The sequence below is a fragment of the Gossypium hirsutum genome, chromosome A04 (genome assembly GCF_007990345.1).
Source record: "Gossypium hirsutum isolate 1008001.06 chromosome A04, Gossypium_hirsutum_v2.1, whole genome shotgun sequence".
Lineage (NCBI taxonomy): Eukaryota > Viridiplantae > Streptophyta > Magnoliopsida > Malvales > Malvaceae > Gossypium > Gossypium hirsutum.
Genome location: NC_053427.1, coordinates 49,268,957 through 49,281,604, shown reverse-complemented (window position 1 = coordinate 49,281,604; position 12,648 = coordinate 49,268,957). Strand labels below are relative to the sequence as shown.

Sequence of the window (12,648 nt, the reverse complement as noted above, 5' to 3'; positions counted from 1 at the left end):
GACAGGAAAGTATTAGGCACTGACTGCACACTTGCCAGCAACAACATCTTATATCACACAACATCATATTATGCTGCGAGTGTTCACCTCATTTACATATATGTAGATACCTCTCATAAAACACACATACACATAATTACATGACATGCATGAGTTAGGTCTAGAGACTCACCTTCACCTTAACTCAGAACGCTTGTTTCAATCATCTTTCTCGATCCAGCAACAAAAACTACTTAAAAGATCACAAAACTTTCATTAAAACCCTATTACTGATAGGTTACTAATATTTCGTCTATACACAACCCCCATGTAAGGTCTTTTACTTAAAACATATCGTTCTTACATTTTTACACATCCTCACTCCTTACTATCATAACATGTAAAGCTATCGATCTCACGAAAAGGTTGAATCATCCTTTGATTAAATGAGAGCTTAGTTTGATCTTAAAGAAGAAGAATAGAATGTTGAGGTTAAAAGAAGAACCTGATCATTAAGCAAAAAGAAAAACCATCTGAAATATTTCCCTCCTATAAATATACTCTCGATCCCCTTGATTTCCTTACCAAATCCAATGTAGGCAAAAGAAAATCCGGTGAAGGTTTACCTTACTGTTAACCAGCCATGGAGAGGGTCAAATCAATCTAATTGGCTTGTGTTGAGAAATGGTCAACCATGCTGCTTGTGGTGATTTGTTTAGTTGACTTGTTTTAGTGTACAAGCAATTTTTCACACATTTTGCTAGTCTATTCTTTACTCTGATTTCAGCTTCTGTTGCTGTAGAATCCCAACAAATCCTAACTAAACCCGATACAAAATCTAATTGGACAGTACTCATGCAAATCAAGCATACCATATCTTGGCGATGACTCACGTTAGTATGCGCCAACACTCTTTTCTATGTATTTGAACAATGAATAAATAGATAAAGTTTATTTCACATTTCACTATTATATATTTTGTGTTCCTATCTTTATTGTTTTGCATATATAATGAAATTGTGATAAACAAATATTAGCTCATTGATTTTCTAAGTTCAAATTGATGATAAATGGCATTGTAAGGACGTTTACATTACAAGAAAGATGTCGTAACCTTTTTTTTTGGTGGAAAAAACGGGAATCAACTTGGATTTTGAAAATGAAAAAAAACGGGAGTCGCCACCGATCCTTTTTGGCGAGGTGTGATCGGGTCACCTCGTAAAAGTGGTTGTTTTTAATAAATAGTTTGATTTATTTAAACAACAATTTTGGTCTACGCAAATCAAGAAAATAGGTTCGGGAGTCGGTTACACACGAGGAAGGATTAGCACCCTCGATACGCCCAAAATTGGTACCTAGTTGATTAATTAGTGTCTTAGTGTTGGAAATTTAAAAACTTGAAAGAATTTTGAAATACGATCCTTTTTTTTTATAAAAAAGTTCAAGTGTTAAAGACCTTCTCGTCTCAAAATATGAAATGTCACATCCAGTGAATTAGGACACGACATATTGAATTTTTGAGAGCGAGGGTGCCTTTTATATAAAACTTACGTATTTTAATTTGTTAGAAGGGTATTCAATTATTTAGAGTAAACGAGAAAAATCGAAACCCAGTAAGTTAGGGTATGTTTTCCCGAGTTCTCAAACACCGAATATTGCCCTTATTTTAAAACAAATTCATATTTCGAGGTGACGAAATGTCATACCCGGTAAGTTAGGGCACAACACTTCGTACCTCCGAGAATGAGCATTTTCAAAACTCGTATAACAATTTAAAAGAGTATTCTGTTATTTAGATTAAATGAGAAAAATCGAAACCCAGTAAGTTAGGGCACGATTATCTCGAATTACCAAATACAAAATATCACTTTTATGAAAGAATTATTTTAAGGCATTGAGTAAAAACATAATGTGATTTATAGTAATATATAAAAGCTGATCATGATATTAATAATAACGTGTAATAATGAATGACAATAACAAGCAATTATGAAAAGATGACATAGAAGTAAGGTTAGTAATAAGTAAATATAAACAAATATGTGAGAAAAATTAAATGATCGAATACATAAGTAAATAAAGGAAATATAAAACATGATAGCGCAAAAATGACAATAATGATGAAAACAATAATAACAAGAATGTCGATAATGATAATAGTGGTGGTAAAACTATAATATTGATGATAATAATAAAAATAATAATAAGAGTATTAATATTTATATTAATAATAGTGATAATAATAATAGAAAATAATAAAGGAATGATATTAGTAATAGTAATAAAAAATGAAAATAATAGTAATAATAATGGTAAATACAAATAGTAACAACAAAATACAAATAATAAATAACCTAAAGTTTAAAATTATTATTTAAAAAGATATAAATAAAATAATTGATGAAATATTAATAACAGGGGTAACGACATATAACTAAAATAAATGTGCTAAATGTATGTATTAAATTAGTTAATATATAAAAAATAATAATAACGTATAGGTAAATATAAAAGAGGACAATATAATAACAATAATAGTAAAAATACAATAGTAATAATAGTAAAAGGTGTAATAATATAATAATATGATGGTAATAAAAATAAAATAATAATATATTAAATAACAAATAATAATATAGAAATATGAAAAGCAAATATATTAAATATTAAATTAAAATAATAAAAATTACTATATATATACATATATCTATATACTTATATATATAAAAACAAACACATGATAATATGTACATAATATATCTATGTATATGTATGTATTAAAAAATATAATATATATATGCATGCATTGTATTGTATTTAGAAGAAGAAGTATATATGATGTAGTATTGATATACATGCATAACATACAAATATATTAATAAAAAGAAAACAATAATATCAAACTATTAATATACTATACAACATACATATATATAAGTATTAAACGAGAATGATACTAAGGCTAGTAAATAATAAGTATAATAATAATAATGAAATATAATAGTATGTATAATGTTAAAATTGAAATAAAGTAATGAGCAAAAGTAAAAGAGGGACGAAAATAAAAAAAGGAAACGAATTTTGGGATAAATTTCAAAAGAAATAAAAAGGAAACGACCTAATTGCAATAGGAACACGGCCTAGAGGTACTAAAAGTGTAATATTCCCCCCGGCTCAAAGTGTAACATGTGGCTGAGGACCAATTTGAAAAGCGGGACAAGTTTTAGGGCCGGATTTAAAGTAAAAAGACTTGATTGTAAACGCACAAAAAAGCGGAGGGGCCAAAATCGCAAATAACCCCTTTGCTTCAAAAACACGCGGATCCCAGGTTGATGGGTCGGGTTGACCCACTCCACCCTTAAACGACGCTGTTTTGCACCTTAGGTGGAAGGGCCAAAACGGTACCGTTTGGTACCCTTATATAAGTCAAACATTTGTTTTTTTTTCATTTCCTTCTTGCTTTTTTAAAAAAACTTCTCTTCTCTTCTTTTTCTTGCAGGTGCCCTAGGTCCGGCCAGCACTCCTCACCGTCCGTCGCGCCCTCCGCCGCCGGCGCCGTCGCTCCGTGGGTAGATTTTTCTCCTTTTTTTATATATTTTTTATTTATTTAATATATGTGTTGTTTTATTAAAAATGGGGATAATATATGTGAATAAATTCGAAAAAAAAGAAAATAGACCTTAGATTTGCTGTTTTCGGTTCTCCGGTCTCTGATATGGGGCTATTCCCTGCTTTTGATGTTGCTAAAGTCCCTATTTTTACTTGAAATCGAATGTTGTTCGCTTTTTATTTTCAAAAGAATGCCGATCCTTACAATGGTATTAGACCTGGCTTTTTATAGCCATTTACAAGCTTATCATCTACATATTTACTATTTTTTTCTTCTTTGTATGGCAGGCAAACGGTGGTGGTGGTGCCATTAGCACTGAGGCAGTGGTTGGAGTCAGAAGACCCTAGGTGCGGCGCACCTCGGGTTTGAAATTCTTGTTGTTTTGCTTTAAAGGTTTGGGCCACATTATTTTGGGTTGTAATGGGTTTTGGGTAGGTTTGAGTTGGGTTTTAGGCTTAGTGGGTTCAGTGGGTATTTAGTGGGCTTAGGTTTGGGTCCAAAATTGGGCTTGTACAGCTGCCCCTCTTTGCTTGTTGTATTGTAACGAAAACAGAGCAAAGACTTAAGAAAGACCAATTTTGCTCGGTTTCATTGTGTCTGGACTTGTTTAGCGCTCCTTTTCTCCAGGTAGCTTTATTCCAATCTTGTTGTTTCACTTCGCTTCACTGCTCTACTGCAACTTCAAGAAGGTAAGGTTTGTTTTGATCTGCTCCACTGCAACTCCATGGAGATAAGACACGTGACTTCAATCAATTCCACTGAAACTTCAAGGAGATCTGCTGTGGCTTTTAGCCTCTCCAACGCCATTTTAGGGAGAAGATATTTGATTTTCAACATGTTACCCTACTGCTTAGGGGGTTAAGGCTTGTCATCATTGATCTATTTTCCTACTGCTTAGGGGTTTAAGATCTTGTAAAATCAGCCTGTTACACTACTGCTTAGGGGTTTAAGGCTCATCGCTTTCGATCTGTTTCCCTACTGCTTAGGGGGTTAAGATCTGTAAATTTAGCCTGTTACCCTACTGCTTAGGGGTTTAAGACTCATCGCCTTCGATTTGTTTCCCTACTGCTTAGGGGGTTGAGATCTGTAAATTTAGCCTGTTACCCTACTGCTTAGGGGTTTAAGACTCATCATCTTCAACCTGTTTCCCTACTGCTTAGGGGGTTGAGATCTGTAAATCTTCAATCTACTTCACTGCAACTTCAGGAAGACAAGATTTGCTGAATTCGATCTGTTCCACTGCAACTTCAGGGAGACAAGATCTGTAATTTTTAGCCTATTACCCTACTACTTAGGGGGTTAAGGTCTGTAAATTTGGCTTGTTACCCTACTTCTTAGGGGGTTAAAGCTAATTATTTTCGATCTGTTTCCCTACTGCTTAGGGTGATAAGATTTATGAACTTTAGCTTGTTACTCTACTGCTTAGGGGGTTAAAGCTTGTTGCCTTCGATCTGTTCCCCTATTGCTTATGGGGTAAGATCTGTGAATTCACTGATTCTAGGGACATGACCTGTAGAATCAGTTCCATGTATTTATGCTTATGTCAAAGAATTAGGATGTTATAATCAAAATGAATCAAATGTTCGTAATTAGATGCACTTATGAATGATCTATGAATGTATGAGTGCAGCATGTTGTGAGCGTGAATCCCTGTTTAGGTTGCCATTGCTCTTTGTTCATCAAGGTTCCTTCACTGGAATGGTACCCTGTCTTCTTGTTCAGCTCAAATTTTGAACAGAAAACCTGAAGAGGTAGTCCCAATTTAAACTCTTTCTTCTCAGATGCTTCCAATCTTTGAGTTTGGTTAGTTCTAAAAAATAGCCCTGTTTCAGGTTCCTGTACTATTTAGAAACTTTCAGGGTAATATGCAGAACTCTTTTTGCGAAAATGGCTTTAGTCCATTAATCATCATTTCAATACAAAATGCTTTAAATTTATCAGAAACAACATTTGAAGGGAATAGATTAATCACAGTCAACAAACATTGCTGGAATAAAAAATGAATAAAAGGGCATAGGTGCCCCAAATATCGCAGTGTGAGCTTCTTTGCACGAACTTCTTGAGGACTCCCTTTTTGCCCAATATGTGCTTAGGGGATCTAGAGTACTCTTGCAGATGCCCCAAGATGTAACATCTCTCCTCATTGTTAATTTAGGTACCATAAGACCATCGCATGCCCCACATCGATCAAAATTTGAATCGCCCTTTACGGGTTTTCAATTCAAAATCCCTTTGGTCTCAAGGTGCTCTTTGCGAGTTTTCACCCTGGCCTCTCCCTTTTTTTTTAGGCGAAGTATTTCTTAACCGAATCTGAATTCACAGGATTGGATAAGGTCTTGCCATCCATTTCAGCCAATATCAATGCTCCGCCAGAAAAGGCTTTCTTCACCACATAAGGCCCTTCCCAATTCGGCATCCATTTTCCTCTGAAGTCCTTTTGTATGGGCAGGATCTTTTTCAATACTAGGTCTCCCTCGTGGAATTCTCTAGGATGAACCTTTTTGTTGTAAGCTCGTATCATTCGCTTTTGGTACATCTGACCATGGCGAATAGCCCTTAGCCTATTTTCTTCAATCAAATTCAACTGATCGTATCGAGACTGGATCCATTCTGCTTCATCTAACTTTACCTCTGACAAAACTCTGAGGGAAGGAATCTCGACCTCGATAGGTAAAACTGCCTCCATTCCATAAACCAATGAGAAAGGCGTTGCCCCGGTAGAAGTTCTGACAGACGTTCGATAAGCATAGAGGGCGAATGGTAGCTTTTCATGCGAATCTTTATAAGTCTCAGCCATTTTTCCCACAATCTTCTTGATGTTCTTATTGGCTGCTTCGACTGTACCGTTCATCTTCGGGCGATACAGTGACGAGTTGTGGTGTCTGATCTTGAACTGACTGCAGACATCCGCTATCGTGCTGTTGTTCAAATTCAATGCATTGTCAGATATGATCCTTTCCGGCATTCCATATCGACAGATGATTTCCCTTTTCAGGAACTTGCTAACTGTTGATTTAGTGACATTGGCATATGAAGCGGCCTCCACCCATTTGGTGAAATAATCGATGACAACAAAGATGAATCGGTGCCCATTTGAAGCTTTTGGTGAAACTGGCCCAATCACATCCATGCCCCACATCGAGAAAGGCCATGGTGAAGTCATGACATGCAGAGGTAAGGGAGGTACATTAATCTTGTCTCCATAGATTTAGCACTTATGACATCTTTTGGCGTAGTTAATACAGTCTCCTTCCATGGTGGACCAATAATAACTGAACCTCATAATTTGCCTGGCCATTGTAAAACTATTAGCGTGTGTCCCACAGACGCCCTCATGGACTTCTTCCAAGATTTTCTTAGCCTCAATGGCGTCTACACATCTTAATAGTACCTGATCCTTCCTTCTTTTGTACAGGATCTCCCCATCTAAGACATAATCACTGGCCAGTCTTCTCAACATTCTCTTGTCGTTCTCAGTAGCTTGGTCGGGGTACTCACGATTCTTCACATATCGTAGGATATCGTGGTACCAAGGGTGATCATCATTTTCCTCTTCTTCTTCGAGGTTGTAACAATGAGCCGGGGCTTCGTAAATGCTCATTTGGAGTGGTTTCACATCCGCTGGTTGGTTTACTTTGATCATAGAAGCTAAAGTTGCTAAAGCGTCAGCCATCTGATTTTCTTCTCGTGGGAGGTAGTAGAAGACAATATCATCAAACTCTTTAATTAACTCAAGGATCAACTTCCGGTAATTGATCAATTTGGGGTCTCTTGTCTCCCATTCACCTTTGAGTTAATAAATCACTAGGGCAGAATCTCCATATACCTCTAACACATTGATTTTACGCTCCATGGCCGCACGTATTCCCATGATGCATGCTTCGTATTCTACCATATTGTTCGTGCAGTCAAAATCCAATTTACTAGTGAATGGAGAATGATCTCCGTTCGGGGACACCAGAACTACCCCGATTCCGTTACCCACAGCATTTGATTCTCCATCAAAGTTTAGCTTCCAAGGGTGACCTTCTTGAGGGTCTTCTTCAATGGTTGCTATGCACATTAGGTCTTCATTTAGGAAATCAAAGTTCAGAGGCTCGTAGTCCTCTAGGGCTCTGCTGGCTAGGAAATCTGCTATCGTACTCCCTTTTACGGCCCTTTGGTTCACATAGATTATATCGAATTCAGAATGTAGAATTTGCCATCGGGCCATTCTCCCGTTCAAGGCAGTCGATTCCATCAAATATTTCAGAGGATCCATTTTAGATATCAGCCAAGTTGTATGGTACAACATGTATTGTCTCAGTCTTCGGGTTGTCCAGATCAAGGCACAACTCAACTTTTCAATGAACGAGTATCTCGTCTCACACTCAGTAAACTTTTTACTGAGGTAATATATCGCTCTTTCTTTCCTTCCCGATTCATCGTGTTGGCCAAGCACGCATCCCATAGAATTTTCAAATATCGTTAAATACAGTATCAGTGGCTTATCTAGATTAGGAGGTGTCAACACTGGGGCATTAGACAAATATTGCTTAACTTTGTCGAAAGTCTTCTGGCATTCCTCGTCCCAACCACCAGGGTTGTGTTTCTTAAGGAGACGGAATATGGGGTCACATTTCTCGGTTAGTTGTGAAATAAAACGAGCGATGTAATTTAGTCTTCCTAGGAATCCTCGAACTTCCTTCTGAGTACATGGTGGAGGTAACTCTTGTATGGCTTTGACTTTATCTGGGTCAATCTCAATCCCTTTTCCACTGACCACGAATCCTAGCAGTTTACCTGGCCTGGCTCCGAAGGTACATTTTACGGGATTGAGTTTCAACTAGAATTTTCTCAACCTCAAAAATAATTTCCTCAAGACTTGCACATGCTCTTCTTCCATCCGAGATTTGGCGATCATGTCGTCGACATAGACTTCAATTTCTTTATGCATCATATCATGAAATAGGGTTACCATGGCACTCTGATATGTTGCTCCCGCATTTTTCAATCTGAACAACATTACTTTATAGCAAAAGGTTCCCCACATGGTCACAAATGTGGTTTTATTCATGTCTTCATGATGCATCTTGATCTGATTGTACCCCGAGAAACCATCCATGAAGGAGAAGAGTGAGTAACCTGTCGTGTTGTCCACTAAGGTGTCGATATGAGGTAATGGGAAATTATCTTTCGGGCTGGCCTTGTTTAAGTCTCTGTAGTCTACACACATCCATACCTTTCCATCTTTTTTAGGGACGGGGACGATGTTGGCTACCCATTCCGAGTACTTGACTACTTGTAAGAAACCAGCATCAAATTGCTTCTTGACCTCCTCTTTTATTTTCAACAGAACATCAGGCCGCATCCTTCGAAGCTTTTGCTGAACTGGCTTGCATTCTTCTTTGATGGGGAGCCTGTGTACAACAAGGTCAGTACTTAGCCCAGGAATATCCTGATATGACCATGCAAAGACATCCTTGAACTCTTGGAGTAACTCAATAAGGTCCCGCTTTGTCTCTGTAGTGATGCAAGCTCCGATCTTTACTTCTCTCCTTTCTAGTTCATCTCCCAAGTTCACGACTTCTACGGTCTCTTTGTGGGGTAGAATCTGTTTCTCCTCGTGTTCTACCATCCTTAACAAATCAGGGGATAAGTTACAGTCTCCGTCATCCTCAAAGTCCTGAGATCCTTCTAGACACATATCCCGCTCAAAAGGAGATTCTGAATTAGTAGCAACGTCACTCACGTCATTGATATCTGGAGACCTGTTGTAGGTGTGAAGAAAGATGCAAAGAACAAGATAATCTAAGAACAATGATATGTGTGGTATGATCATGAATGAAAGAATAAAAGAATATTTGCACGGAATAAGTCAAAAGGATGCATTTCATTGAAATAACGATTTCGAACATAAGCCTATTTCACAAAAGGACACTTGTTACTCCTAGGCCTAGAGTAATAAGTGTGTTTTGGACATTACTCTGAGTTAGTTCTAAAGACTACAGGAATCTCTTCCGCAGTCCAATTATTCAGAACACTTCCTGGCTTATAGGGGCGAATGCTTGACAAATTCTCTACCCCCGTCCTTTCTTCATATGTGGCGTTGATGTCCAAACTCTCCATCATTCCTTCCAAGATTTCCTTTCCCGATGTCTTCTGCTCGGAGTAAATGACCCCTCCAGACACAAAAGTCTTCGATATATGGGGGAAGATTATTGGTTCCCATTCGGTTTCTCCCCTGCTCAATCGCGCTCTCCTTCTTTCTTGCTTCTTCTCAAGTTCTTTCTTTCTTTGTTTCATGTCCGGCTTAAACCCTAACCCAAAACGGTCTTGTTTGTCCTTCATCATTGGTACATTAATCTTTCCTTGGAGGTATCTCCCGAGTCCTCTTCCGGGTAGAGCCCCTTTTCCAATAGTTAGCCGTAGTCCCATTCTTGTAGTCTCAGATAACCTGGGCATTGGAATCTTATTTCCTTCGATGATGACCGTCGCGTTCACAAACTCCAAAAATCAAAAATAGCACTCGATTGCTTCATCATTTGCCTCCAGATATGGGGCATCACTGGTTATTGCCGCAATGATATCCTCTTCAGCATTGATTGTTACTAACCGACCTTCGGTCACTAATTTCAACTTTTGATGCAGTGCTGAAGGGACGGCCCCCGCCGAGTGTATCCACGGTCTCCCCAATAGGCAATTATACGAAGGCTTAATGTCCATGACCAAGAAATCTACCTCGTATGTGTTCAGCCCGATTAAGAGGGGTACTTCAATTCTCCCCATTACCTTCCTTTCCGTGCCATCAAATGCTCCCACTACATTTTGGCATGTCTTTATATGGGAACTATCCATTGGCAACCTACTCAGCGTAGATAGGGGTAGGACATTCAGTGCAAACCCATTATCAATCAATACCCCCGGTAACGTGTACCCTTTACAGCGAGTCGTGATGTACAAAGCTTTAATTGATCCTCGGCCTCCTGGCGGTACCTCATCGTCATTGAAGAATATAAAGTTGTCGGCGCTTATATTGTTGACTAAACGGTCCAGTTTGTTTACAGAGATATCGTTAGCAACATAAGTTTCATTCAGCACCTTCATCAATGCGCTGCGATGGGTTTCGGAACTTAAAAGTAAGGCCAGTACCGATATACGCCCTGGCTGTTTATGCAACTGTTCTACGACACTATATTCACTGTGCTTTAGGAATTTTAAGAATTCCTTGGCTTCTTTTTCAGTCACTGATTCATTAATAGTTGGTTCAGGCCCCACCGGCTTCTCTTTCTTTTGCTCAATTGCTAATGATTTTTCTTTAACCTGCTCGACTTTTGTATTTGGGGTATAACGACTTCTACTGTGCGTATAAAAACCTTCGTCTTGAACTTTCTCTGATGCATTGATCGGGGTCTTCTCTTCCGGGAATGTCACATTACAGCTATAGTTCCACGGTACCCTTTTGCTATCTTTATAAGGAAAAGCAACGGGCTTTTGGATCACGACCTTTGGCGCAACTCGTGCCCCGGCTTCATTCATTCTCGGACGTGATATGATAACCACTGGGTGGTTGACTTTGTAAACATCCTTCGTCGACCTCTCTTCGGAGGCACACACATCTGCTTCTTCCAGGCTCCCGATATATTCAAAGAATTCCAGCTCCTTATTATCCATCAATCCTTGTACTAAAGCCCTGAATTTGCTGCATTTCTGAATCTCATGACCCTCTTGATCGTGGAACTCACAATAATTATTCGCTTCTTGAGGCCTGACCCCCGAATTCTGTGTTATCAAACCTCTTTCCGCCATTTTCTTCCATACTTCTTTCAACGGGGTATTCACTTCTGCAATATTCATCTTAATTTCTTTCCCCGAACTCTCGATTATCGCATTTATTCCCTTATCCCCATGGTTAGGTAATGGATTCTCTGTATTGGATGCATCATCAAATTTCACAATCCCCATGTTAATGAGTCTCTCAACCAATTTTTTGAAAGTGGTACAGTTTTCTATCAAGTGTCCTGTGGCTCCCGCATGGTATTCGCATTGGGTATTTGCGTCATACCATTTGGGGTATGGAGGTTGCATTGGCTTCAGATAGAAAGGAGACACGGCATGTGCATCAAATAAACTCTGGTATAACTCCTTGTACGTAATTAGAATGGGCGTAAATTGAAGTTTCTCCCTATTTTGTTTTGTGTTGGGCTCTTTTTTGGGTGGGCCCTGCTGTCCAGTAGTTGTCGACCTTGGTTGGCTTACGGTGATCGATTTTGAATATGAGCTCACATTATTCACCTCGTGCTCTTTCTTTCTCGGCGCTGACCTCTTAGCTTTTTCCCCAGCCTCTATTTTCCCACATCTTATGGCATTTTCTATCATTTCTCCAGACATTACTATGTCCGAAAAACTCTTGGTTGCACTACCCAGCATGTGGTTAATAAAAGGTGCCTTCAGGGTATTGATGAAGAGCATAGTGGTTTTCTTTTCCAACAGAGGGGGTTGGACCTGTGTGGCCACTTCTCTCCATCGCTGGGCGTACTGCCTAAAGCTCTCATTATACTTCTTCTCCATATTTTGTAAAGTGATTCTATCAGGGGCTATGTCTGCCACATGACTGTACTGCTTCATGAAGGCTTGTGCTAAATCTTTCCATGAACTGATCTGGGCGCGACTCAGCTGGTTGTACCATCTAGAAGCAGCCCCAACCAGACTTTCTTGGAAGCAGTGAATTAATAGTTGGTCATTATTGACATGGCCTGCCATTCGTCTGCAGAACATAGTGATATGAGCTTCGGGACAGCTAGTCCCATTGTATTTCTCGAATTCCGGAGTTTTGAACTTGGGAGGGATTATCAAGTCCGGAACCAAACTTAATTCCTTAGCGTCGATTCCACCACGATAGTCGGTGCTTTCCATTTCTTTAAATTTTTCTTCCAACCATCTACACCTTTCTTCAAGCTCTCTCGGGAGTTCTACCCTTGCCTTTTCTGCTTCTGTTACTTCATCGAGATTGAGGACCACAGGATTGGTCGGGTTATCCCCCGGATTAGAGTCCAAGCTGGCCTGATAATTTATCGGTG

General features: G+C 38.8%; 1 protein-coding gene across 1 annotated transcript; it reads right to left on the bottom strand.

Moving 5' to 3' along the window:
- Positions 1-10,084: 10,084 nt before the first annotated feature.
- On the bottom strand, positions 10,085-11,533 carry LOC107947780 (uncharacterized). The gene has a single exon (XM_041111200.1). It carries the CDS (start codon positions 11,531-11,533, stop codon positions 10,085-10,087), a length of 1,449 nt encoding a protein of 482 aa, XP_040967134.1.
- Positions 11,534-12,648: the final 1,115 nt, after the last annotated feature.

Excerpts from the sequence above, each read along its gene's own strand:
- LOC107947780 (XM_041111200.1), bottom strand. The coding sequence starts at position 11,533 with ATGGGGATTGTGAAATTTGATGATGCATCCAATACAGAGAATCCATTA.